Raw genomic sequence first — 23,712 nt, 5'->3', positions numbered from 1 at the left:
AGATAGTAAATGCTGCAGACAGATGAGGTCTAGTCTGCACTTGTTTTACTCATGTTTGAAACAATGTTTGTTATGTCAAGAATACCAACACCATAGTGATGAAGATTTCTCAAGGCTGAGGTGAGAAATTTGTGGGATCTCAGGCACTAGACATGTCGGACAATGCATGTTTTTGTTCTGTTTCAGAGGTGCAATTGGTGTTGCACTGGAAAACAATCACAAATATGGAAAACAACATTATATAACAAGGTTGTGCTACTTTAAGTGATGTCTAAGACATGTTCATAGTGGAAGAGCTCCTCTATCCGTCAGAAATTTACTTTATATTAAGGGACAATTTTAGCCCTGTGGAATTGATTTTTAGAGCCTTTATTTTTTACCTTTTATAAGGGTGTTTTTTTCTCTTTGTCTTTCATATGTATAGAAACTAGGGATGCACCGATATGAACATTTTGGCTGATACCGATAATTCTTTATATGTGAAAGCTGACACCGGATATATTGGCAGATAAATCTAAATCCCAATTTTTATATAATTTTTGAGAGCCTGATTATAAAAACAAAAGTCTCATCATTAAAAGCCATGTCCCAAGCACACAATTATAATGTTCTCATTATAATGTTATGCAGCTTAAATGACAGACTTGTGCTGCATATGTTGTACTTCTATTTTCCTTTTTTTCCAATCATATTTCAAACAATTCAAAACCATCATGGCGAACAGTGCGAATCTGAAGTGTCTCAACGGAAGGAAATAATCCATTATTTATTATCTTTAATATAAATAAATAAATATATATATATCTTATGGTTATAACCTAAGAACATCTAAATTGCAACAATTGAAATTAACCATATTTTTTCCCCATTTTAATTACATTAGATGATGCAGATCTATCAGAAGTATATTGTGATGTAATCATTGTTCCATTTTTCAAGTTTTGTGTTTTTAACACATTCAGAGATGAAAATCAATTAATATTAGCTACACATCTAACCAGTCTTGACAGGTACAAAAGCCATGACTAGATTAGCCTAAAAGAAGAATATATTCTGAAATATATCGGATATCTCCCATTTTTGTCACTTGTGAAGAAATCCTTGTTGAGAATTATAGCATCCAGGCTTTAGCATTGTCTTTGAGGTGCTGTGGTGTAGTGGTAAAAGATCAGACCAGCAACTGAAAAGTTTGAACCTTGCAAAGGACGACTATTACTTCTGCGAGGTACGTAAACCCAGATTAATTACTTAATCTTTGATTCCTGACATTAGGGAATTCTAACACTCCAACATTGGAAAAATTCCTTGTTGTTTATAGGAAAATCAAGGATAGACACACATTTCAACTGAAGAGCACAAATACAGATGCACACGCAACAGGACGGGCCTCTCTCCATCAATTTACCCCCACCCTGAGTGTCAGAGGGTCTAGCCGGTCTGGAGAACAGATGTCAAGTCTCCTTCCATCTCCTTTGCTACCAACACAGCAATGTGCTGCTCCAAGAAAACATCTGTCTAAGCATTGACCATCAGCAAAGGGGCCCCGCGAGCTGGCTCATCGGCCCTTTGAAACTGCAAAGGTATTCTGAGCACCACCAGTGTGTCCATGACTGTAGATTCCTCTTAGTCCTTTCTAAATGAGAGCATATGTGTTCTAGACAAATGAAATCGGGTCATTTTGAAATGTTACTGAGATGCGAAGTATAAAATAATTGTTTAGCTCTGCATACCATGTGATCTATGCTTAATCAGAAGGTAGACAGTCCAAACAAACATCTTTCAACTGTTCAACTGCAAACCTAATGCTGTGAACCCCTTTGAACCAACCAGACCAATACACAAGTTCTGGACAAGAGCTAAAGCATTTGTCGCACTTTTTGATGTGTGCTCTCAGACGACCCATGAAGAACAAACAAATGCAAATCATGGCACACCTCGTCCTCACATTCCTGAAAGTGTGAAATTTGGAGGAGGGAAAGAGACCCTCATATTGTTACATCACCTCTCAGCTTAGAATCTATGATAAGATCATTAGCACTATAATCACTCAAACAAAGGAAAGGTCGATAGGATTTTACAAACTACAACCCATTAATCACTTTTAATTAGTGTTTGAAATTAAATCAATCACTCAGAACTAAGACTTGAGTCTTGATTAGTCTAGAAGTTTTTATTGATTTTGATTTGAAATGGCGTGCTCAAAATCCTCAAACTATTTATTCACAAAAAAATCCTAATTTAACTTTGTATATAGTTTCCATTTTTGTATTTATTTAAATATAAAACTTATCAGTTAAATAGATTGTCAAAATTAAGACATTTTTGTAGTATTTCATCAAGAAGGTCAAGAGCTCTGATCACTATTTTAAAAGAAGATGTAGACTTTTTTCATATATGATATGGTTTCACACAAAAAAAAATCAGATATGGTCTCAGAGCAAAAAAACAAAGAATTTATCATGTTATATATACGGTTTTTTTAAGTCTTTTTAGTTCTATATAATAAGCTATACATGTTACAGAATCTTAAACATTCTACTGCAAATATTTCCAATCGATCTATTTTTCCATTACCACTGTATTCACAACAGATCAACACAGGACAGATAAAGGCATTTTGTAAGTGTTCTGCTGATGAGTGCACTGGTGTGATGGGACATGAAGGGTTAATTCGGTGGGGAGGGGAGGTGACAGCAAACCAAAAGAAGAGGGGATATAAAAACACCAAAGGCTTCGTGGGCACGAGTCTGACTGTGTTTGTGTTGGACTAAAGACTCGAAACGACAGAAAGGAACACACACACACACACACACACACACACACACTAGTCTTGAGCTGTGGTGTCGTGTGTTATTTGACAGCGCGCTTTTACGCAGAAGGTGTGTGTGGATACTCTTGCGCAAGAGCGGCTCATACACCCTCCGGAGGACACAGCTCAGATGAGTTAGTCAGAGGAGGAACTTTGGATCTTGATCACACTGAAGATGGGCTTATAGTGAACTGCACTTCATCTCTGAGGACACTGGCGTTTGGAGAGGATGACAGCACGTTGCGCAACGCACCGGAGCGCAACAATGTACCCAAACCACAAGTTTTATATTAGACGTGAAGGACAGACCACGAGAATTTAAATTTGATAAATTTGTCTGAGCTGGAGACTTCTTTCTGTGTTTTATTATTATTATTTTCAAATATAAGAATGCTGCAGGGTCTCAGACTTGTTCTTGTGCCAATGCTACCTGATTTACCTGCGCACAAGTAAAACTCCAGTTTGTCCAGTGAAGAAGTAAAACGTATTCACTCCACATATAATATTTTCTTTTTGCATTTAATACTAATGTTAAAAGAAGAGTAAATACCTCAATGGAATGGTACACAGCTTTGGAGTTTGTGGGGCTTACTTCTCTGTTTCTTAAAAGTAATTCACGTTCTTTTTGGACATCAGGATTATAACATTAAGGCGAGGAACTATAGATCACTCATTGATCTGATCAGTTTTTCAAACGTGGAGTGGTTGGGATCATTTCTAGCTGGTTCCTCTTTTTCCCGTGAGTATTGCTGCTCTGGACCCCGAGGTGGCTCCGCAGTGGTGTGGCGGCTCCTCGTCCGCGGCGGATCCGGAGCTCGGAGTGTCTGCAGCGGCAGGAGGCGGCAGCGGAAGCCCGGCAGCGGTGGCAGCGCAGGGTCTTAAGAGCGCTCGAGTGAAAAGGATGGTGCGTCTGGCCGCGGAGCTGCTGTTGCTGTTGGGACTCCTTCTTCTGACGTTACACATCACGGTGTTGCGGAGCAGCCCGCTGCAGCACGGGAATGACACTGTGAGCTCGGAGCAGGACGCGCGGGTGGCGGAGGTTAGTTTATTCTAATTGTGTAACGCGTGACATGCCCAGGTCACATTCCACTCTAAAATCAAAATCAAATTTTTTTTTAGATTTTTTTTTTTTAAATCATTCATAATTTATTTTTGCTCATTTATTTGGTTTTATTTTTCATTATTATTTCCAATCATTATATATATATATGTTTTTTTTTGTTGACATTTCCATAATGAGGATTTGTGGTGGAAAATTCATTCAAGTCACAATGCATAAAAAATACATCAGTGAAAATATATATTAGATAGATAGATAGATAGATAGATAGATAGATAGATAGATAGATAGATAGATAGATAGATAGATAGATAGATAGATAGATAGATAGATAGATAGATAGATAGATAGATAGATAGATAGATAGATAGATAGATAGATAGATAGATAGATAGATAGATACACATTGTGATAATAAAACTTCAACCTTAACATTATTATTTGTGATGTTGCACAGATTCATAGCATATTCAAATTGAGCTGGGATGCAGCCAGGGTCAGAGATGGTCTCTTTCCCTCCAGTTAACAAGCTGCAGGCTATCATTTACCACCACTGGTCCATCACTGTCACCCAAGCATCCTGTTAATATGTTCTTGCTTCAAACTGTGCACTTGCCAAGATAAAAAAAAAAAAAAAGTATAGTACAATCAGACCAGGAAAGCCAAATATATTCAACACACTGGTGCACGGGGCCATTAAAAGAGAGCAGGGTGACTTTCAGGGCTACGGAAAACATTCTCAGTTTAGACTGTCCTTTAGTGCCGTTAGCCGAGATTAAACCTGGCTTTAATGAGTCTGTGCAGATTTCAGCTAAAAGTGTTCTGCCATCTGTTTACGGAGCAAGTGCAGCGCTCCCAGAGACCAGACCCTGGGGTCAAGAAGGGTTTGAGATCAACAGGGCTTTGTTGGGTGCATTAAAAACCCTGCGGCTAGCTTTTTGATGTATTTTTAGCATGACACCAAGATGCCTTTGTCAGCCTGCAAACGTTGGCATAACACCATGATGAATGTGTGTTTATCCACTATGGTGGCTCTCTTGTAGAAGAACGGCAGCAGTGTGATTCAGGTGAACAGTTAAATGATGAAACAGAAGCTGAAAGCTAAAAGTTTGTATTTCAACAGTCTGTTCAGTCAGTGGCTAAAGGAAGTGAATGAATCCCGGGTGAGTCTTTACAGTTTAGCCCTGGAGGTCAAGTCTGTGGTTTTGTGCGGAGTCTTGGGACAGAACTCGCTTTTCTCGGAACACGTTTATGACATACACGGCTGTTGGAAATGTGCCTGGAATGTACATAGAATGTGTCAAACTTAACCAGGTTTGAGGACGGTTGGGGGCAGCAGTGAGGGACGGAGGCAGTAGAGTTTGGTGATGACAAAAACGCTTTAATGGCAGCTTCTGATCTCAAATGAACAGATACAGTATGAGAAACACCAGCACCTGCTAATTTTTAAACATTCTAGTGGCCATAGCCTGAGAGGACAGCATCAATTATTTATAATTCCTTTATGATTTAATCTATAGGATTCACAATGTTATAGTCAGAAATGTAAGAATTTGATAAAGAACATAATTACCAGAAATTAATTAAATTAATAAATATAATACTGTCCCAGTTATAAAACTATATACATTTTAAAATGAATACATTAATACCTAATATTTCTCCCAACTCAGTGAGATCCAGTAAGACCAAGAGTGACCCATATGTAAACTTCCTTAAATCAAGTTAAATTCTTTTTTTAAGCAAAATTGTGTAAATATTTGTTTTTTTAAAGAATGTATCTTAAATATAAATATATTTGCCTTATTTCCGTTGTTTATCACTTGTTTATGCTCAAGCAAGTACAAAAAAAACTGCAAGTGCCACAAGACCAATTACTGTCGAAAATATTAAAATAATTCTTAATATCTTTGCTAACCACACAAATTTATCTTGTTGAATTAAAAAAATATATCAAGGATCTTATTTTTTGTAGTGTATTGCTAATGAGGGAAACATCTCCCAATTAGTGGTCCTAATATTCACCGGTCAGTGCAGGTTTTAAAATGCACAATCCTTAAGATTTTACATTCTGGTCCCTGCCAAACTTGAATATTTGGTTACGTAATTGTCCAGACTTCAAGATGTAATGTATTTTCCTCATGAAGTCGGAAAAGCAAATATTTTTCTACTTCATAGGTGTTGCATTGAAAAGCCTTTTGCACTTTGTGTTTAGCCTTCATTTCCTGTCCAGTCTCCTGGGAAGACCCCCTGAGAGGTTCCCAATTGAAATGGTGTCATGCTCCTTAAGCAAAGGGAATGAAGAGGAAGCGGGAGGTGGAAGTAGTCCGAAATGTAATAGGGGCGTCTGTGTGTCACCCTTGTGTCTGTTTTCATAGTCAGAGGCCCATACTGTTTGAAGAATGGTAATGTCTTTGTAGGAACTGTAATAATGTTATGTCACGGTTACAGTTTTTCACAATATTTAAGGCCTCAATTATTAAGGCATTAAAACATTTCAAGTAATCTAGTATATCCAGGATTTTCTAGGATTTTGTATTGGAGTCTCTTAAATAGTCTAGTTTTCTGCCAAACATGTTGATATTACATCAGTAATGCTGACTTTGTCCTTCAAACCATTAGCACCATGCTATTAGACGCCGCATATTGTTCATTATTTAGCACTCGTATACCAATGTTGTTTTGGGAAGTTCAACTCATTTTAATGAATCAGTTCATTTGAGTGGGCCAGTTAAACGAACCAGTTTGGAAAAGCTGTTCTCTGATTATCATTATTGAAGTGTTAGTAGTCTGTATAGCTAACTACTTTTTCAAAAGGGTGGCACTTGATTATTTAAAGTAGCTTGGAAAACAACTGTTTCAGAGTAGCTTCCCCAAAACGGTTGGACTTTTTTCCCCTTTTACCTGCAGCAAAATGCATTCTACACTACACTGCTCTCTGCACTTAGGCAGTCAAACAAAATGGCTTGAGTGAAAGAGAGGGAGGAGAGAAAGAGACAAAAGATTGATGGTGCCCTTTGATCTTATTGTCTAGCTCAGTATGCATGATTACAAGCTACTTATAGCTGTCCAATTGTGGAGTAATTGCCCCCTCTGTGTGTATGTGACAGCGAACACATGCCTTGGCAGTCTTACGGGAAAACAATTACAACCCTCTTTGACAGGGAAAAGCATATTTTTTTCTGTCAGCCAGCACAACAGTTTTGCAATGGGCTTCGTTCTATATCTATTTCAGCTGCTCAAGAGTAGAACAGTGCAGGACTGTAGCCAGAAACCCTCTCTTGATCCAAGGAAAGACAGGAGCCAGGCCATCCGCCTTTGACGTTTCCAACTCCTTAAAAATGACTAAAGAATATCTTTTTTACATTTCATAAAAACAGATGGCAGATGGCTGAAACATAACAGCAGTTATTAGGTCAATTTTATCTATCTGTGCTTACTACAATACTGCTGCCTATTTTAAAGAAAAATTAACAGAAAAAATAAGATTCTGACATGATTTGCTTGTGTTGTTTTATACATGTATGCTGTTATTTTTAAGGAAAATAAAACAGATTTTTTTAAGAATCTTCACATACGTTTAAAAGTTTGGGGTCAGTATGAATCCATACGATTTTTTATTTTATTTTTTTTATTAATACTTTTATTCAGCAAGGACACATTCAAATGGTTAAAAGTGACAATAAAGACGTTTAACAAATAACGTATGTTCTTTTGAACTTCCTGTTCATTAAATAATCCTGAAAAATGTATCAGGGGTTTCACAAAGATATTAAGCAGCACAACTGTTTTCAACACTAATAATAATGTTTATTTGTTCATTTTATATGTATAATGTATAATGTTAATAATTATAAATAAATGTTTCTTGAGCAGCAAATCCAAATATAAGAATGAATTTTGAAGGATCATGTGACACCGAAGACAGGAGTAATGATGCTGAAAATTCAGCTTTGCCATCACAGGAATAAATTACATTTTAAAATATTTAAAATATAGCTTTTCTAAACTCACCAAGGTTGCATGTATTTGATAAAACGTATCATTAAAAAACGTTCCGACCCCAAACTATATATTATTTTTGTGTTTGTGTGTTCCACAGAAAGAAAGAAAAACAACCACCACAACAATACTGGGAACAGCATTAAAGACAGCAAATAATGATATAAATAATGAAATAATAGATTGTTTTTCCAGTCCCTTTAAGTGATCAGATTCGAATTTCTCTCCTCCCAATTATGCTCAGTAGGCTAATCTTTTTTATGATGCTTTTTGTGAACTGTCCCTCCTGTTGCTTTATGTGATGGCCTATTGTTATAGTACTCTCATAAGATTCACAGAAAGTCTCTAGTGTGTGTGTGTGTTTATATTATGGGGTGATAAGGAGCAATGTAGCACCTGTGGGTAATTAGGCCATTTGAGGTGAGATTGAGTGAATGGAGCAGTCAATGTCTCTAATCTCCGTCAGTGTAAACAAACAGTGCTGGGCTGAGCTGGATGAAACCAGTATCGTATCCCTTGATCTCAGTCTTCAAGGTCTCTTTCGTGAACATATGGCTGGCTAAAAGGGTGTTAAAAGACGTCTAGGTTGCAATCGCACATTTCAGGCGGGAAGAAAAAGGTGCCCATGTTCAGGTTGCCATTTTTGAAGTATTTCTGATCATTTCTGGCATAAAGTCCTCAATGTGTCTGTTTATTAACTTCCTGCTGAACAGATTCGATGAACAAACCATGCTGGAGAAACCATTGTGGCTGGTTTGTGACTAGTCCAAGGTGGTCTACCAGCACTAACCAGGTTGAGCAGGTCAAAAACCAGCTGATTGTCGATCTTACCAAACATCTAGGGCAGCGAATGACCAAAGATGACCAGCTTGAACTAGCTAGGGAACACTATTCCATTTATCAACCACTGTCAACACAGTATTCTGGCAATTTGTAACTATTTTAAGTTTTGGCGAATTGGTGGCTAATTCGTATGATATGCTTATGGCCCAGTGGTGGTTATGTTTAGTCGTGGGTTTAGGGTAGGACCATCATGCTTACTTATTTTTTTTTTTTTTTTTTTTTTTTGGTACCATTCACATCATACAAATTCATAATCGGCACTTCGTAAATAGTTATGTTTTCCCATGAGATTGGGTTGCCACTGTGCACTCCTGCTGACGGTGACCTCTGATTGAGATGTGAATTGACCTCTGCCATTTTAACCAGTGAATAATGGAATAATGAATCTAATGATGTTGAGCACTTTTAACCACTCTCATCTGTATTTATACCAGGACGCTGCTTTTTTTTTCCTTGTTGGGAAGTTACACAATGTAAATATACTTCTACGCTGCGTCTAACATCAATTGTAGAACGTCTCCCGAGGTCAGGGTGAAAACAAGCAGATAATTGAGATGAATTTTTGAATGTGTGACAACAAAGAGTCAAGAATTATTTACAGAGGGATGATTCACTCCGAATGGCTTCCTTTAACATTTGTCTTTTTGCAAAACGATTCAAGTCCTTGAGTGTCTGTGGGCCAACTGGTGGGTAATAAAACATTGGGTCACAGCCACAGGTTTGTTCTGATAGTGGACAGCAGGAAAAACTATGCTAAATGCAAACAATAAAATGACACTAACCATATATAGTTAGCATGATAAAATAGATAGACTTATTAAGTTTTAAAAGAGAGGTGAAAATGATCAAATGTGGGTCCTGAAGAAAAAACTCATTGAGAACTACTCATCACATATTTCAATGTTTCTCTTATCGTTTCATGCAGAATAATGTCAATGCAGATAGCAGCTCCTCCGTTCAGAAGGGGCCGGGTGACAGACAGTCCCGAGTGGCTCATATTCCAGCGTCTCAGCCTTGGGCTCAGAGTCATGGGACAGGGGGCAGCCTGCAGAGAGATGGCCCAGGAGCTTTTCTGCTGGACCTGCAGAACTTTCCTGATCTTTCCAAAGCTGATATAAATGGGCAGAATCCCAACATACAGGTAGGAAGATGCTGAAATTCAATGTGTTTTCCTTAGATTTACCAAATCGCTTGCAATGACACATTAGTGATATTAATGACTTAAATACAAATTAAGAAAATAAGATATATTATCTTATTTTACACATTTTTGCATCTCAAATAAATGTAACATTTTAAGCAAGTTTATTTGTATTAGACAAAATAATGATTAATAAAATGTTGTTGTTTTTGCCGTGCACAAACACAAAGACTTTTAAAGGAGACATGGCTGACCAAGCACATAAAGTGAAATCTTGGCAAAGGGAAAGTGGTAGAAAGCCCTGATGCACATCAGCACTTCTTTTCAAAAATAGAGCCTTTTGGTCCCCCCCGCTTTCTCTTTCTCTCTCACACACACACACACACACACACACACACACACACACACACACACACACACACACACACAAACACATAACCTCTAACATTCACCTAGCCGATTCTCAGTAACCACATACACCTGCACAGCACCAGCCGCCAACTAATCCATCATGGTCTTGATCCACATCAGAAGGAAAAACATGTGAGTCTTGACCAAGAATGGCAGCAAGGATAAAGTGTATCGATGTCTTAAGATGGCAGTGAATGTGTGTGTGTGTGTGTGTGTGTGTGTGTGTGTGTGTGTGTGTGTGTGTGTGTGTGTGTGTGTGTGTGTGTGTGTGTGTGTGTGTGTGTGTGTGTGTGTGTGTGTGTGTGTGTGTGTGTGTGTGTGTGTGTGTGTGAGTCTCAAGGGGGGTGTGTGGGCATGGGTATCTTTGATCCAAAGCATCATCTGGCTTTCATGGTCTTAAGGAGGCTGAGAGGCCCTTTGAACTTGATGTTTAGGTGGAGAGAGCGAGAGAAATAGAGGCTAGAGAGGGGACGCCCACCCCCTGCCCCAATCTGGGAGGCACATGTGTTACTTGTGGGGTGTTTGGCTGGGATGGGGGGGGTGGCAGAATGGCAGCCTCTCAGAGCGAGTCATGGAGCATGACCATGACCTAAGTCAACGTCCATCTGGACCTCCACAACATCACACCACCCCTCACTGTTTGAAGTTCCACAAAACCTCTCTCCCTACAACAAACACCCTTGATCTGTATGATTATTCTCAACATGTGCAAGTAAACATTAGATTCACAATAAAAGGGACCGATACAGACTGCAGTGTTTGATTTAGTTTTACAGCACAGCATGAAATTACTGTTTTGAAATGTTTCTTACAAAAGGAAACTGTTGGAGTTATGATGGTATCAGATGGTACTACCATAGTACTTTGATATGACAATATTTTTTAAAAATCGTTTTAGGTTACCATAGAAGTGGTGGACAGCCTGGAAGGTTCTGAGCCAGAGAAGGGAATACGCAAAGAAAACAAGCCTGGCTGGGTGGCTCCTAACTGGAGGAACTGGTGGCAGCGTTCATCTTCCACGTCCTCAGCTTCCACCCCAAAAGGTCCCGGGGAACAGGATTATGAGAGCAACACGGAGGACAGCAACTTCCTCAAACCGCTGGGAGACTGGGAGCGAAGAGGGTCTGCCGGCACGGGAAGCAGAACACAGACAGAATACGGTACGTTACAGGCGAGTGTTATGAGTTATTGTCTTAATGAAAGGCTCTGCAAAGCTTAAATATGGCTCTGCCGTGAGGTGATGGAATCTGTAATTTGCACGTCAGATGATTTACGCTGTCACTATAACAAGGACAGCACTTCTTATGGAGTTTGTGATTGTAGATTGCTTCCTGTGACAGACGGATTCCTGCAACAGTCTGTCTCTGTGACAGAACACACTCCTGAACATCAAAGGAGGAAAGAGAATCCAGAGCATCTGTTCCTCCAGTCCAATAGCTCTCTTTCTGTCTTATTTTTTGGTAAAGTGGAGCTAAATGAGTGAATGTGTGTTACTGTCAGAGACTGCACTTCCTGTCAAATTCATTCTTACCCTGTCACCACAGATCAATGGGTTAGGGTAATATCAATCTGAAGCTAAAAATTCTCCATATAAATTTTCCTCATGACACACACGGCCTGTTGAGGCCGTGACTCATTCCTGAGGGTTTGCCATAACTACTGTTGATTGGCTTATTCGTTTCCATTAGCGGTGTGTGTAGGGAACTGCGGCTCATGTGGGTTTCAGACATGTTGTTGCCTGTGAGTTGGCCCGCAATCAACTGTGACCATGCGGTTTGACGGCGCTGAGAGTAATGTTGTCTTTTTAAGACCAAAGCTCTTTGTTTTTCTCTCATCAGGGGGAGTGGATATAGATTGTGGTTGCTTGGTTGGTTTGTGCATGTGTGTGTTACTGTATATATACACTACCAGAAAAGTTAGAATTATGTAATGACCAAAAAAATTTTAAACAAATCAAAACGTTCTTATAATTGAGCTTTTTCAAAGGAGCCACCCTTGGCTTGGCTGTTTTTCTTTTAGTTTAGAGTATAAACTTTGATCATTATTAAATGGTTTTGCATATAAATACAACGCATTTCTATACAAAGCTAACATTATTATTATTACTATTGTTATTATTATTATTATTATTATTAAATAAATAATGATCCATGCTCTAAAATAGCTTTACATAAATTGTGGCTAAAAATGTATTTATTTACAAACTCTAATAATAATCAACTTAAACATAAATAGATTATTATTAAAATTCCAACTTTGTTTTGGCCTCCTTTTGGCATACGTTAAGGCTACATTCAGACTGTCAGTCCAAATCTGAGTTTGTGCATATTCAATTGAAATCCGATCAGATTTAGCAAGTGTGAACGTCAAAAAAATCGCATGAAATGTGCTTTTTGCAAATCTGTTTTGAGCTACATTCATATATAGTTTGAAATCCTATTTAAATCGCATTTCTGGAAATCTGTTTCAGCCTGACTGCTCTGATCGGATTTCGCGTGGTTTATGTGACTTTCTCACGCCACGTAAAACGTAAACTTCAGACATTGTTATAGGAAACATGCTGAAAGTCGCTGCAGAAACCAGGTTGTGCAACGCTATCTCACAAGTACGAGGTGGCTAATTGGTACAAATTCGGACAATTTGTCTAAACCCCAGTGATGGGTAGGTTTAGGGCCAGGGTCAGGGGTGGGTCATTTGTACGAATTCATAAGAATTGGGCAACTCGTAAAATGTGTACGATTTAGCAAAAATTGGACAAATTTGTACAAGTGAGGCCGTATGAATTCGTACGAATTAGCCACACTGTAAAATACATACGAATTGCCGTGAGATCGGGTTGGGTTGTTGCAAAGTGCCGGACGAGCAGAAAATGACAATGTAACGGACACGTTTTGATACCGGCGGAGACGACAGCACAGAATAAAGCTACGCTCACCAGGCTCCTATGTATCTGCCGCTGCCTTGGAAGATGTAGTAGTCCAGCGCAGCGGCTACACAGTCATTGTAATGTTGTAAATATGACAACATCTGAATTGCAGCCCCTCCATGTTGCAGTTGTTGTTGTTTTTGGCATATCACTTCCAACGCAACGTCATTGCCATTAAAAACCAATGCAGATATTCCGGAAAAAGAAAGAGCACCACTGGACACACACATCAGAGATGAACAGTTGTGATACACAGTGTGGACAGTCATTAGATCCACAAATACACAAATAATCGGATTTGTACTGACAGTGTGCACATAGCCATAGTGTCTGACAGATGAACTGTAAACGCCCATTGTGAGGATATAAAAACTGTATTAAAGGCAATAAAATTGCAATGTCAGAAAAAAACATTAAAAATACTCCACCTCGATACTTCAGTATCTGTTTTGGTCGGCCCTCATCACTGAATCAGAAATTTAAGAGTACTACTTGTACATTGTTTTAAAAGGAGTTGGAAGTTGGCATAGGTATGCAGACTTGGCTCATTCATTCACCCACTCCCATGTGTATCAGCCAATTAGAGAGGTATGCTAATGGTATAGGCCAGCAAACCGACTTTAAGCGCCTCAGGTATTTGAAACATAAGGTCTGAATCAGATCTACTCAGTGGGACAGGAGTACAGCACAACCTGTGCTTGAAGTCACGTCATAACACTCAAGTGCCAGTGAATTTGTGAAATTTGACTGTTTTCTTGCCTCTATTACAGACTACATAGATGGGGAAGGTGACTGGAGCGGTTGGTCACCATGCAGTGTGTCTTGTGGAAATGGCAACCAGAAGCGAACCAGGTCGTGTGGCTATGCCTGCACAGCCACAGAGTCACGGACATGTGACATGCCCAGCTGCCCCGGTAAGACAGCCCTTCCTTGGACTATCCTTTAGTCAAGAAAACTCCTGTACCTAGATTACAAAGTGGCATATGCAGCCAAAGGACAATCTTAAACATTAATGACACTTTCTTATGTGCAGGGATTGAAGATGCTTTCAAGACAGCAGCGACAGAAGTCAGTCTGCTTGCTGGCACTGAAGAGTTTAATGCAACAGAGCTGTTCGGAGTTGGTGAGTTATGTTGTAATTTAACATCACCTGGGTAACCAATCGCTAATAAAACCAATACCCCAAGTGAGCAAAACAAGCTCCTAGCTCTATAATTTAACCTTTTTTTTTTTACTTTAACTTTTTATTCAAATTAGGCATTAGGGAAGACAGAAATACAGCTTAGCTTTTTATACATCATTTAAACCTACTAGCTTACTGTCCTAAATGTAGGAGGAAAATATGGAAGCTTGTTTCCACCACAGAATAAAACATTTTAAAAGATAGTTGCAACTTTTTAACTCAGAATTGCGAGTTATAAAGTCAGAATTGTATGATATAAACTTGCAATTGCATGTTATAAAGTCAGAATTGTGAGATGTAAACTCGAAATTACGTGTTATAAAGCAATTAAACTCGCAATAAACTCGCAATTCTGAAAAAATAAAAATAAAATTGTCAAGAATTGCAAGTTTATTTCTCGCAATTGCGAGTTTTTATCTCACAATTCTGACTTTATAACACACACAATTGGCACTTTATATCACACAATTAAAATAAAGTCAGAATTGCGAGATTTAAACAATTGTTATTCTTTATTCTGTGGCGGAAACAAGATTCCATAGGAAAACCTACAGTTAGACTAGAAATAATATTTATTGAATTAGTAAATGTTGCTTACATACAACATCCCCACTACTGAATCCACAGCATGACTAGTGTGTTTAATCTGTTTCCTGAAAGAATTAGTCTTATGAGTTTGTTCTTTTTCGTTAATCAAAACTATACAGTGCAACTACTGTGATTTGTTCATAGTAGTTCATAATATTAATAGTTGCACACAATGGTTTTGATTCACTAAAAATAACCAACTCTTAAGACTGATTGATTCATGAATCGGACCAGTCTTATGAATTTTTGTCTTTTTAGTTAATCAAAACTATACAGGGCAGCTGTTGAACCCCAATACTTACATTTTAAAGTGTAATCCAGCAATTTCTCTCAAAAAAATCCTGGCGTCACCGGCACGCAATGAATTCTGGGGTAGGGTAGGTTGCGAAAGATCCATCTGTTTTGTCCTTCATTGCCAGGGAAACGAAAGCCACATTTCGAGGCCACATTTGAAAGAGCCTTCGAATTGGGACAGCCTTTACCGTGCCGCTGTGATGCAATCGGCCTTCGAATGCGGCCTTCGAAAGATGCATCCATCATTATTAGCCATCAATAGTAGATATTAGAGATATGAAAAGTGTTAGTCGCCCATTTAAACATTACTTTAACTGTGTGATCCTGATTGTGATGTTGGCCCTCAGATACAGACAGTTGCGAGCGTTGGATGAACTGCAAGAGTGAGTTCCTCAAGAAATACATGAGCAAAGTGGCCAACGACCTTCCCAGCTGCCCCTGCTTTTACCCAACTGAAGTGGCCTACAGCACCGCAGACGTTCACGATGCCGCAACGAGGCGCAACTTCCGCTGGAAGGACGCCAGCGGCCCAAAGGAGAAGCTGGAGATCTACAAACCCACTGCTCGCTATTGCATCCGCTCCATGCTCACGCTGGAATCCACCACACTGGCGGCCCAACACTGCTGCTACGACGACAGCATGAAGCTCATCACCCGGGGCAAAGGGGCAGGTACGCCCAACCTCATCAGCACGGAGTTCTCCGCTGACTTGCATTACAAAGTGGACATCCTACCATGGATCATCTGCAAGGGCGACTGGAGCCGCTACAACCAGGCTCGTCCTCCCAATAACGGACAGAAATGTGCAGAGAACCCCCAGGATGAGGACTACTACAAACAGTTTGAGGAGGCCAGGGAGTTTTGAGCCGAGAAGCTGCTATGCTCCTTCTAAAACAGAAGCAGAACTCGTGTTTGAACAGGACTTGCTGTGAGAAACAGACAGCACTGTCTACAACAAGCACAGAAGATCTTTATATGTTTGCCCTCAGAACCTCTTTTCATAGTGTTTTCGTGGGAAGAATAATACCAAGTAACTCATCATGGTTCTCTCCAGATTGTTTATCTATATTACTTGGGGTTTCTCAACATATTTGCCATTCTGTCTGAATTTTTATTAGGAGTAAAAGGGAAAAACTAAAGGGAAGTCATATCAGGAATCACCCAACCAATGATCGGTTTTGCATGCTTATTTTATGCCCTACATGCAGTTGGAAAGCCTCTCCTCAGGATTCTTGGACAGATTCAAGGATATCGGATACAATATTCAGGTTTCTGTGTAAACGAGCATATATTTGTCTAGTTGGATGAACAGAATTCCTATATAATGTCCTGTTGCATTACTTTTCCTTTTTTGCTAAAAACAAAACAGTCAAAAACCTGCATAATCCTCGCAAAGTATTTATTGAGTCATAGTTATGTGTCAATGGTAGGGGTTTGTGCATATAGATGTATGGATACATTTTAAGTGCTAAATAAATAGGCCATGTCACATTAAACATCAGCACCACCAAATGACTCTCAATGTGTTAAATTTGCAGGAGATGATTCCATATAGGAACTGCTGAGGTCGAAGGGTCTTCCAACTTCTGTTACAGTCAAATGAGATCCGTCCTCGGGTATTAAACACTTTAAGCCATTCCACAAGACTCCTATTAGCTCCATCCTGAAACAGGCCTAAGCTCCGCTTTTGATGTCTGATGCAAAATACTCTTCCCCCTTTAAAAGGGGCTCAAAGTCTTTTTTGCAAGCTTGCTCATATTCTCGAATTCCTCTGTAATTTCTCTGACTATGATCATGCAATCACATGAATAGAAGGCCGCATTCTTCGGGCCAACGCTGAAACCTCAGAGCATCCTTTCAGTTAGTTTTTTTGCTAGACCAATCCCAGGCAAAATTTGACCTCTGCAGTGACATAATGCCAAACAAGTAGATACTTTGCTTTAATTAAAATGGTTTCTTGTAACTTGTAACTGTCTATATGAGTTTCTATGAACAGGACTCAAGATTTCCCTTGGCCAATTTATATGAGCAAGACATTTTTATATTTGCTAGAAACATTTATATTTTTTCATGAAATGTTACGTTTTTTTGTGGGGTTTTTTTTACATAAAAATAAATAAAAATGCAATATACAGTGAGGAAAATAAGTATTTGAACACCCTGCTATTTTGCAAGTTCTCCCACTTTGAAATCATGGAGGGGTCTGAAATTGTCATCGTAGGTGCATGTCCACTGTGAGAGACATAATCAAAAAAAAAAAAAAATCACAATGTATGATTTTTTAACTATTTATTTGTATGATACAGCTGCAAATAAGTATTTGAACACCTGAGAAAATCAATGTTAATATTTGGTACAGTAGCCTTTGTTTGCAATTACAGAGGTCAAACGTTTCCTGTAGTTTTTCACCAGGTTCGCACACACTGCAGGAGGGATTTTGGCCCACTCCTCCACACAGATCTTCTCTAGATCAGTCAGGTTTCTGGGCTGTCGCTGAGAAACACGGAGTTTGAGCTCCCTCCAAAGATTCTCTATTGGGTTTAGGTCTGGAGACTGGCTAGGCCACGCCAGAACCTTGATATGCTTCTTACAGAGCCACTCCTTGGTTATCCTGGCTGTGTGCTTCGGGTCATTGTCATGTTGGAAGACCCAGCCTCGACCCATCTTCAATGCTCTAACTGAGGGAAGGAAGTTGTTCCCCAAAATCTCGCAATACATGGCCCCGGTCATCCTCTCCTTAATACAGTGCAGTCGCCCTGTCCCATGTGCAGAAAAACACCCCCAAAGCATGATGCTACCACCCCCATGCTTCACAGTAGGGATGGTGTTCTTGGGATGGTACTCATCATTCTTCTTCCTCCAAACACGGTTAGTGGAATTATGACCAAAAAGTTCTATTTTGGTCTCATCTGACCACATGACTTTCTCCCATGACTCCTCTGGATCATCCAAATGGTCATTGGCAAACTTAAGACGGGCCTTGACATGTGCTGGTTTAAGCAGGGGAACCTTCCGTGCCATGCATGATTTCAAACCATGACGTCTTAGTGTATTACCAACAGTAACCTTGGAAACGGTGGTCCCAGCTCTTTTCAGGTCATTGACCAGCTCCTCCCGTGTAGTTCTGGGCTGATTTCTCACCTTTCTTAGGATCATTGAGACCCCACGAGGTGAGATCTTGCATGGAGCCCCAGTCCGAGGGAGATCGACAGTCATGTTTAGCTTCTTCCATTTTCTAATGATTGCTCCAACAGTGGACCTTTTTTCATCAAGCTGCTTGGCAATTTCCCCGTAGCCCTTTCCAGCCTTGTGGAGGAGTACAATTTTGTCTGTCTTTGGACAGCTCTTTGGTCTTGGCCATGTTAGTAGTTGGATTCTTACTGATTGTATGGGGTGGACAGGTGTCTTTATGCAGCTAACGACCTCAAACAGGTGCATCTAATTTAGGATAATAAATGGAGTGGAGGTGGACGTTTTAAAGGCAGACTAACAGGTCTTTGAGGGTCAGAATTCTAGCTGATAGACAGGTGTTCAAATACTTATTTGCAACTGTATCATACAAATAAATAGTTAAAAAATCATATATTGTGATTTCTGGATTTTTTTGTTTTGTTTTTTGGATTATGTCTCTCACAGTGGACATGCACCTACGATGACAATTTCAGACCCCTCCATGATTTCCAAGTGGGAGAACTTGCAAAATAGCAGGGTGTTCAAATACTTATTTTCCTCACTGTATATTTTTTAAAAACACCGCTCAATAGGTTGGGGTCGGTAAGATTTCATGTCTCTAATGCTACGGCTGCTTTTATTTGATCAAAAATACAGTAAAAACAGTAATTTTGGGTAACACTTTACAATAAGGTTCATTAGTTAACATTAATTAATGTATTAACTAACATGAACTAACAATGAGCAATACATTTGTTACAGTATTTATTAATCTTTGTTAATGTTAGTTAATAAAAATACAGCTGTTCATTTTTCATGTTAGTTCACGTATAGTTAATGTTAACAAATACAACCTTTGATTTTGATAATGTATTAGTAAATGTTGAAATGAATATTAACTAAGATTAATTAATGCTGTAAATTGATCATTCTTAGTTCATGTTAACTATGGTAGTTAACTAATGTTAACTAATGAACCTTATTATAAAGTGTTACCGTAATGGTGTTATATATATGTGTAATATATATACAGTAATATTTTTATATAAATTGTTGGAAACATGTTGGAAATCATATGGATATAATGAAAGTAAATTTATAAACACGCTTGGAAAATGATGCAGAATGTGTCACTATCACCTTCCTGCAATTGGTGCCTAGCAGGTGTTGTTGAATGTTGATGCATGTTCGCAGTGAGTCAAATGATTGTACATAACTGCCATAACAGGTTAAACTTCATGACAGCAGCCCACATAGCAGGTGACATTGAGCACAACCGCGTCCTGAGCTCCACAAGACGAGATCAGCAGGATGCAGATCAAGAACGTCTGCTCTCAGTATCAAGTGAATTCTCCTGGTCTTCTCCCATCTCACCTTCAGAAAAGCACTTCAGAGTGAAGGCTAAGCTTACAGCATGGAGCTGGGTAAGCAGCAGTGATCTTTATTGAATCAGACCGTCTGCTTCAGAGGCCCCTCGACATCAAAGCAAACAGCCTGCTTTATTTTAAAACATCAGGCCTGTGTTAGAGCGGTGGCAGATCCTGCCCCATACCAACTCTATCTCTCACACACAATCCACATGTCCTCTGAGAACTTACACCATTTCCATTTACGAGAGCTCCACTGTACTTCTGACTTACAAACAGCTGTGGATAGTGACAGACTCCTGCATTCACAGAAGGTGTTTACTGGATGCCGTCAATATTATAGTTTCAATATTAAGCCATCTCCTTAATACAAAGCTTACAAATTATAGGCATAATTTTAAACACTTAATAACCAAAGACAAGATAATGCACCAGTCATTACTGCTGTGTATTGGTCTTTAGTCCCAAACAGTGATGGTTAGATCACTTTACAACAGCAAAGAAAAACAAAATGCAGGCCTTATTTACACCATGTCCCTCTTGATTTGGAATTGTCTTTGTAGTTTGCCTGAAGCAGAATCCATGTAACACAATATTCTGAGAAATGACACATGATTGTATCTTTATTTCTCTCAAGAAAGTGCATTGTACATTGACCATGTTAATACTGAATAAACATATTTAAAAAAAATGCAGGCCTAAAATTGGAAACGCACTTGTAAATATGAACAAGTAAATACATTAAATACATGAATCTACTACATTCTAAAAAAGCTTTGTTATGTTCATATTTACAATGATTTGCAATTTATATATTTACAATGAGTCCTAAAGTTTCCTAAAAGTCATAAAGAAAAAAATTTAATAAAGAAAAAAGTATTGTATTCTACAGTATAAAATCAAATACAATCTATTCAACATTATAATAATATTTTCCCAGCATACAGAGCCATGAATAATTGATGAAGTTGCATAAATAAAATTATAATGTTTGATCATATCTGGAGAAAAGATATACACACATATACATATATACACATATAAATATATATAAATTACATAAATTTATTTATTAAAATTTTTTTTTAGCTAAAAAGCCAAAAGTAATTCTATGATTGCAGAGAAAAAAACAATAAAAAGCTCAGGCCCAAAATTTTGCAATGATGCAGAACCACTATTTGGCTTTGAGAATTCCCACAGTGCAGCTGGCCAACCTTCTTCTCATGTTATTCGCCCTCCTCCGATGAGAGGTGTAGAGTTGTGGTTTCAAGCGAGGCTGTTTTTAGACCAAATCCAATTCGCTTTTGCACTCTTTCTCTCAGCGCTGGCACTTTATGGGTGGTGTAGCACATTTCAGGAAGTGTCTGGCCCGCAATGCCGCAAGGGCTGCGGCTGCTTGGCTGGCTTAATTAGAAGGAAGCCTGTGCTGCGTGGAACCTGGAATAGATGACCTATACTGCCAGGTCACTGTTTGGCGAGCACTAGCTCCAATGCATGGGCTGCAGTGAATGGTGTATTACCTGGCCCGACGCCTGACCTAGAGAGGGCTTGTTGGCACAGGGTGCACAAAAACTGGGGGAGGGGTTGGGAATGAGGGGCACGCAGCTGAACAAACAAGTCAAGTAGCTGACAAACACCATAAAGGGCTCTGGGGCTCAGATTAACCCTTGCGAGGGTTTGTCCATACAAGAACGAATAAAGGTGGCTGAAAATGCACACATGACCTTATGACCTTAGTCGTGACCTTTGCCTTTCACCTCACAACACTCCACAAGTGTGCAACCTTACAGATAACAGGATAGGAATATGGAAAAACAAGTATATTTTTCAGCTTTTGATTTGCTTTTAAAAATGATGCTGTTAAAAAAATTAAACCTTTTGGAAGTGTTTTGTCAATCAATCGATTTTTTTTTCCCAAATTCTATTAATGCTTTCAATTAATCAATCACTGTAAACACAATTAATTACATAAATCAATATTTGCTAAAGTGCCCCAATTATGTTTTTTATATATATATTCCCTTTTATGCAGTGTGTAATATAACTGTTTGTGAATGTAAAAGTTCTGCAAAGTTCTATAGTCGAAAGTGCATAATAAATGAAGTTATTGTCTCCCAAAAGAAATAATCAAATCTGAACCACCTAATCGAGTCGTTTGTTGAATCCCACTGCGTTTCGGTCACACGTCACTAGATAACACATTTGCATAAATGTCCTCCAAATGTTCTACGTTGTCTGCCAAACAACTTGACCCACCCTTCAACGCAGGATTTTACTGACGACTGCTTCTCAAATCTCGGAGTTCAACGAGGGATTCGCAAAACGCTTGGTCTTGAAAGATGGGTCAGTACCCAGTTTATTTGGACCAGCGTACTCCTCAGAATCACAACCTGTAAATGATTAATTATTGATGTATATATTTTCTACCGGGTTTCTAAATACATAGTTTTGTGTTTTATATTGTGTAAGTTACCAGCTAACTCACATTATTACTGTACTGAAATAGTTAATGCTGTGGGCCACTATTACCTAAAATGGTGTCTATTAAAGGTAGGGTAGGTAGGATTTTTCGAAAAAACTTTTTTTCAAATTTGTTTAAACTGTCTTTATATACCAATACATAATTAAAATGTAAGTGCTCTGAAAAAGAGATTATAAAAATCGAGTGACTGTAGACCTTTTAATCTGCAATAAACACAGCTCATTATTTCCATTCGAGACGAAACAATTGATTGGTTTGGGCGACTGTCACTCTCTCTCGAAACCATGGCTACCACCCCTGTTGCTACAAGATCTGCCCATATGCGCGCACCCGTTTGATTTGAGGAGTGCAAGAGAGGCGCAGAACCTACGAAGAGTAAAATTATGGCAGAGAAAGAGCATTCAAAATTCAAAGCACCTGCATATGCAGTCAGCGAAGGCAAACAAGGCAAAAAAAGAAAGACAGTTCTAGAAAAGGCACTGAACAAAACCCTGGTTGCCCGCACTCTTGAACGACCTCCTCTGCTTCGCCCTCGACACCGGACCTGTCCTCGAACCGACGATGTGGTACTTGTCTCCGGAGTGTAGTCCTCATCAGAGTCAACAATGTTTTCATCATGGAAACTCTTACATGCAAAACACCGTATATGTTATGAATCTTACACGAACTTCACCTTCATCACAGTGTAACTGATGGTAATGGAAAAACGTGTATCAATGCAACCTGTTTTTAGCTTTGCCTTATAAATATAGCTCGTTGCCTATAAATATAGCTCGTTACCGAATCAAACAAAATATATTTTAAACTTTACCAGTATCGATATGCTAGCTTGATAGTGAGTACTAAAAGCCATCTTATTTGTTTATATTTATAGTGATAAAGTTAGGTATTTTATTACATGTGATTCTGACATGATGTCACTACATGCACTGAGCTCCTTCCTCTCCACTCGTCTCAGGTAAATAAATGCGTCTTCCAGCTGAGCCTGAGCGTTTGGCGTCGCGCGTTCATGTGTTTTGGGGACGTGGCTTTGGAAGGAGATCAGAAGGGAGGGGGTGGAGTGAATGGAAATAATTAGCTGTTATTACAACAGTCGTGAGAGGTCTACAGACACTCGATTTTTATACTCTCTTTTTCAGAGTACTTACATTTTAATTATGTATTGGTATATAAAGACAGTTTAAACAAATTTGGAAAGTTTTTTTTTTTTTAGAAAAATCCTACCTTTAATGCAGATTGTCTTTTATTCTTACAACTTTGAGTAATGATGGATTAAGCACGATTTTTTTTTACAAACTTTAATGTTACATCAGTCATTTCTGTTAGTGCTGGGCTAACGCATGTGCTGTTATTGATACAGTTCCTGCATGTGCACTTAAGTTCAGTTATGGTAATGGACATTTTGTTTCCGAAAAGTGCTGTAATCGGTAGAACA

At 38.9% G+C, this 23,712-nt stretch overlaps 1 protein-coding gene across 1 annotated transcript; it reads left to right on the top strand.

The window, feature by feature from the left end:
• Positions 1–1,046: 1,046 nt before the first annotated feature.
• On the top strand, positions 1,047–20,553 carry ism1 (isthmin 1). The gene is made up of 6 exons (XM_082154291.1): positions 1,047–3,848; positions 9,640–9,855; positions 11,165–11,426; positions 13,963–14,106; positions 14,226–14,315; positions 15,605–20,553. Exons 1-6 carry the CDS (start codon positions 3,711–3,713, stop codon positions 16,120–16,122), a joined length of 1,368 nt encoding a protein of 455 aa, XP_082010417.1. The 5' UTR covers positions 1,047–3,710; the 3' UTR covers positions 16,123–20,553.
• Positions 20,554–23,712: the final 3,159 nt, after the last annotated feature.

Source organism: Leuciscus leuciscus (genome assembly GCF_965113295.1).
Source record: "Leuciscus leuciscus genome assembly, chromosome: 22".
NCBI lineage: Eukaryota > Metazoa > Chordata > Actinopteri > Cypriniformes > Leuciscidae > Leuciscus > Leuciscus leuciscus.
This window is presented reverse-complemented; position numbering and strand designations above follow the sequence as displayed.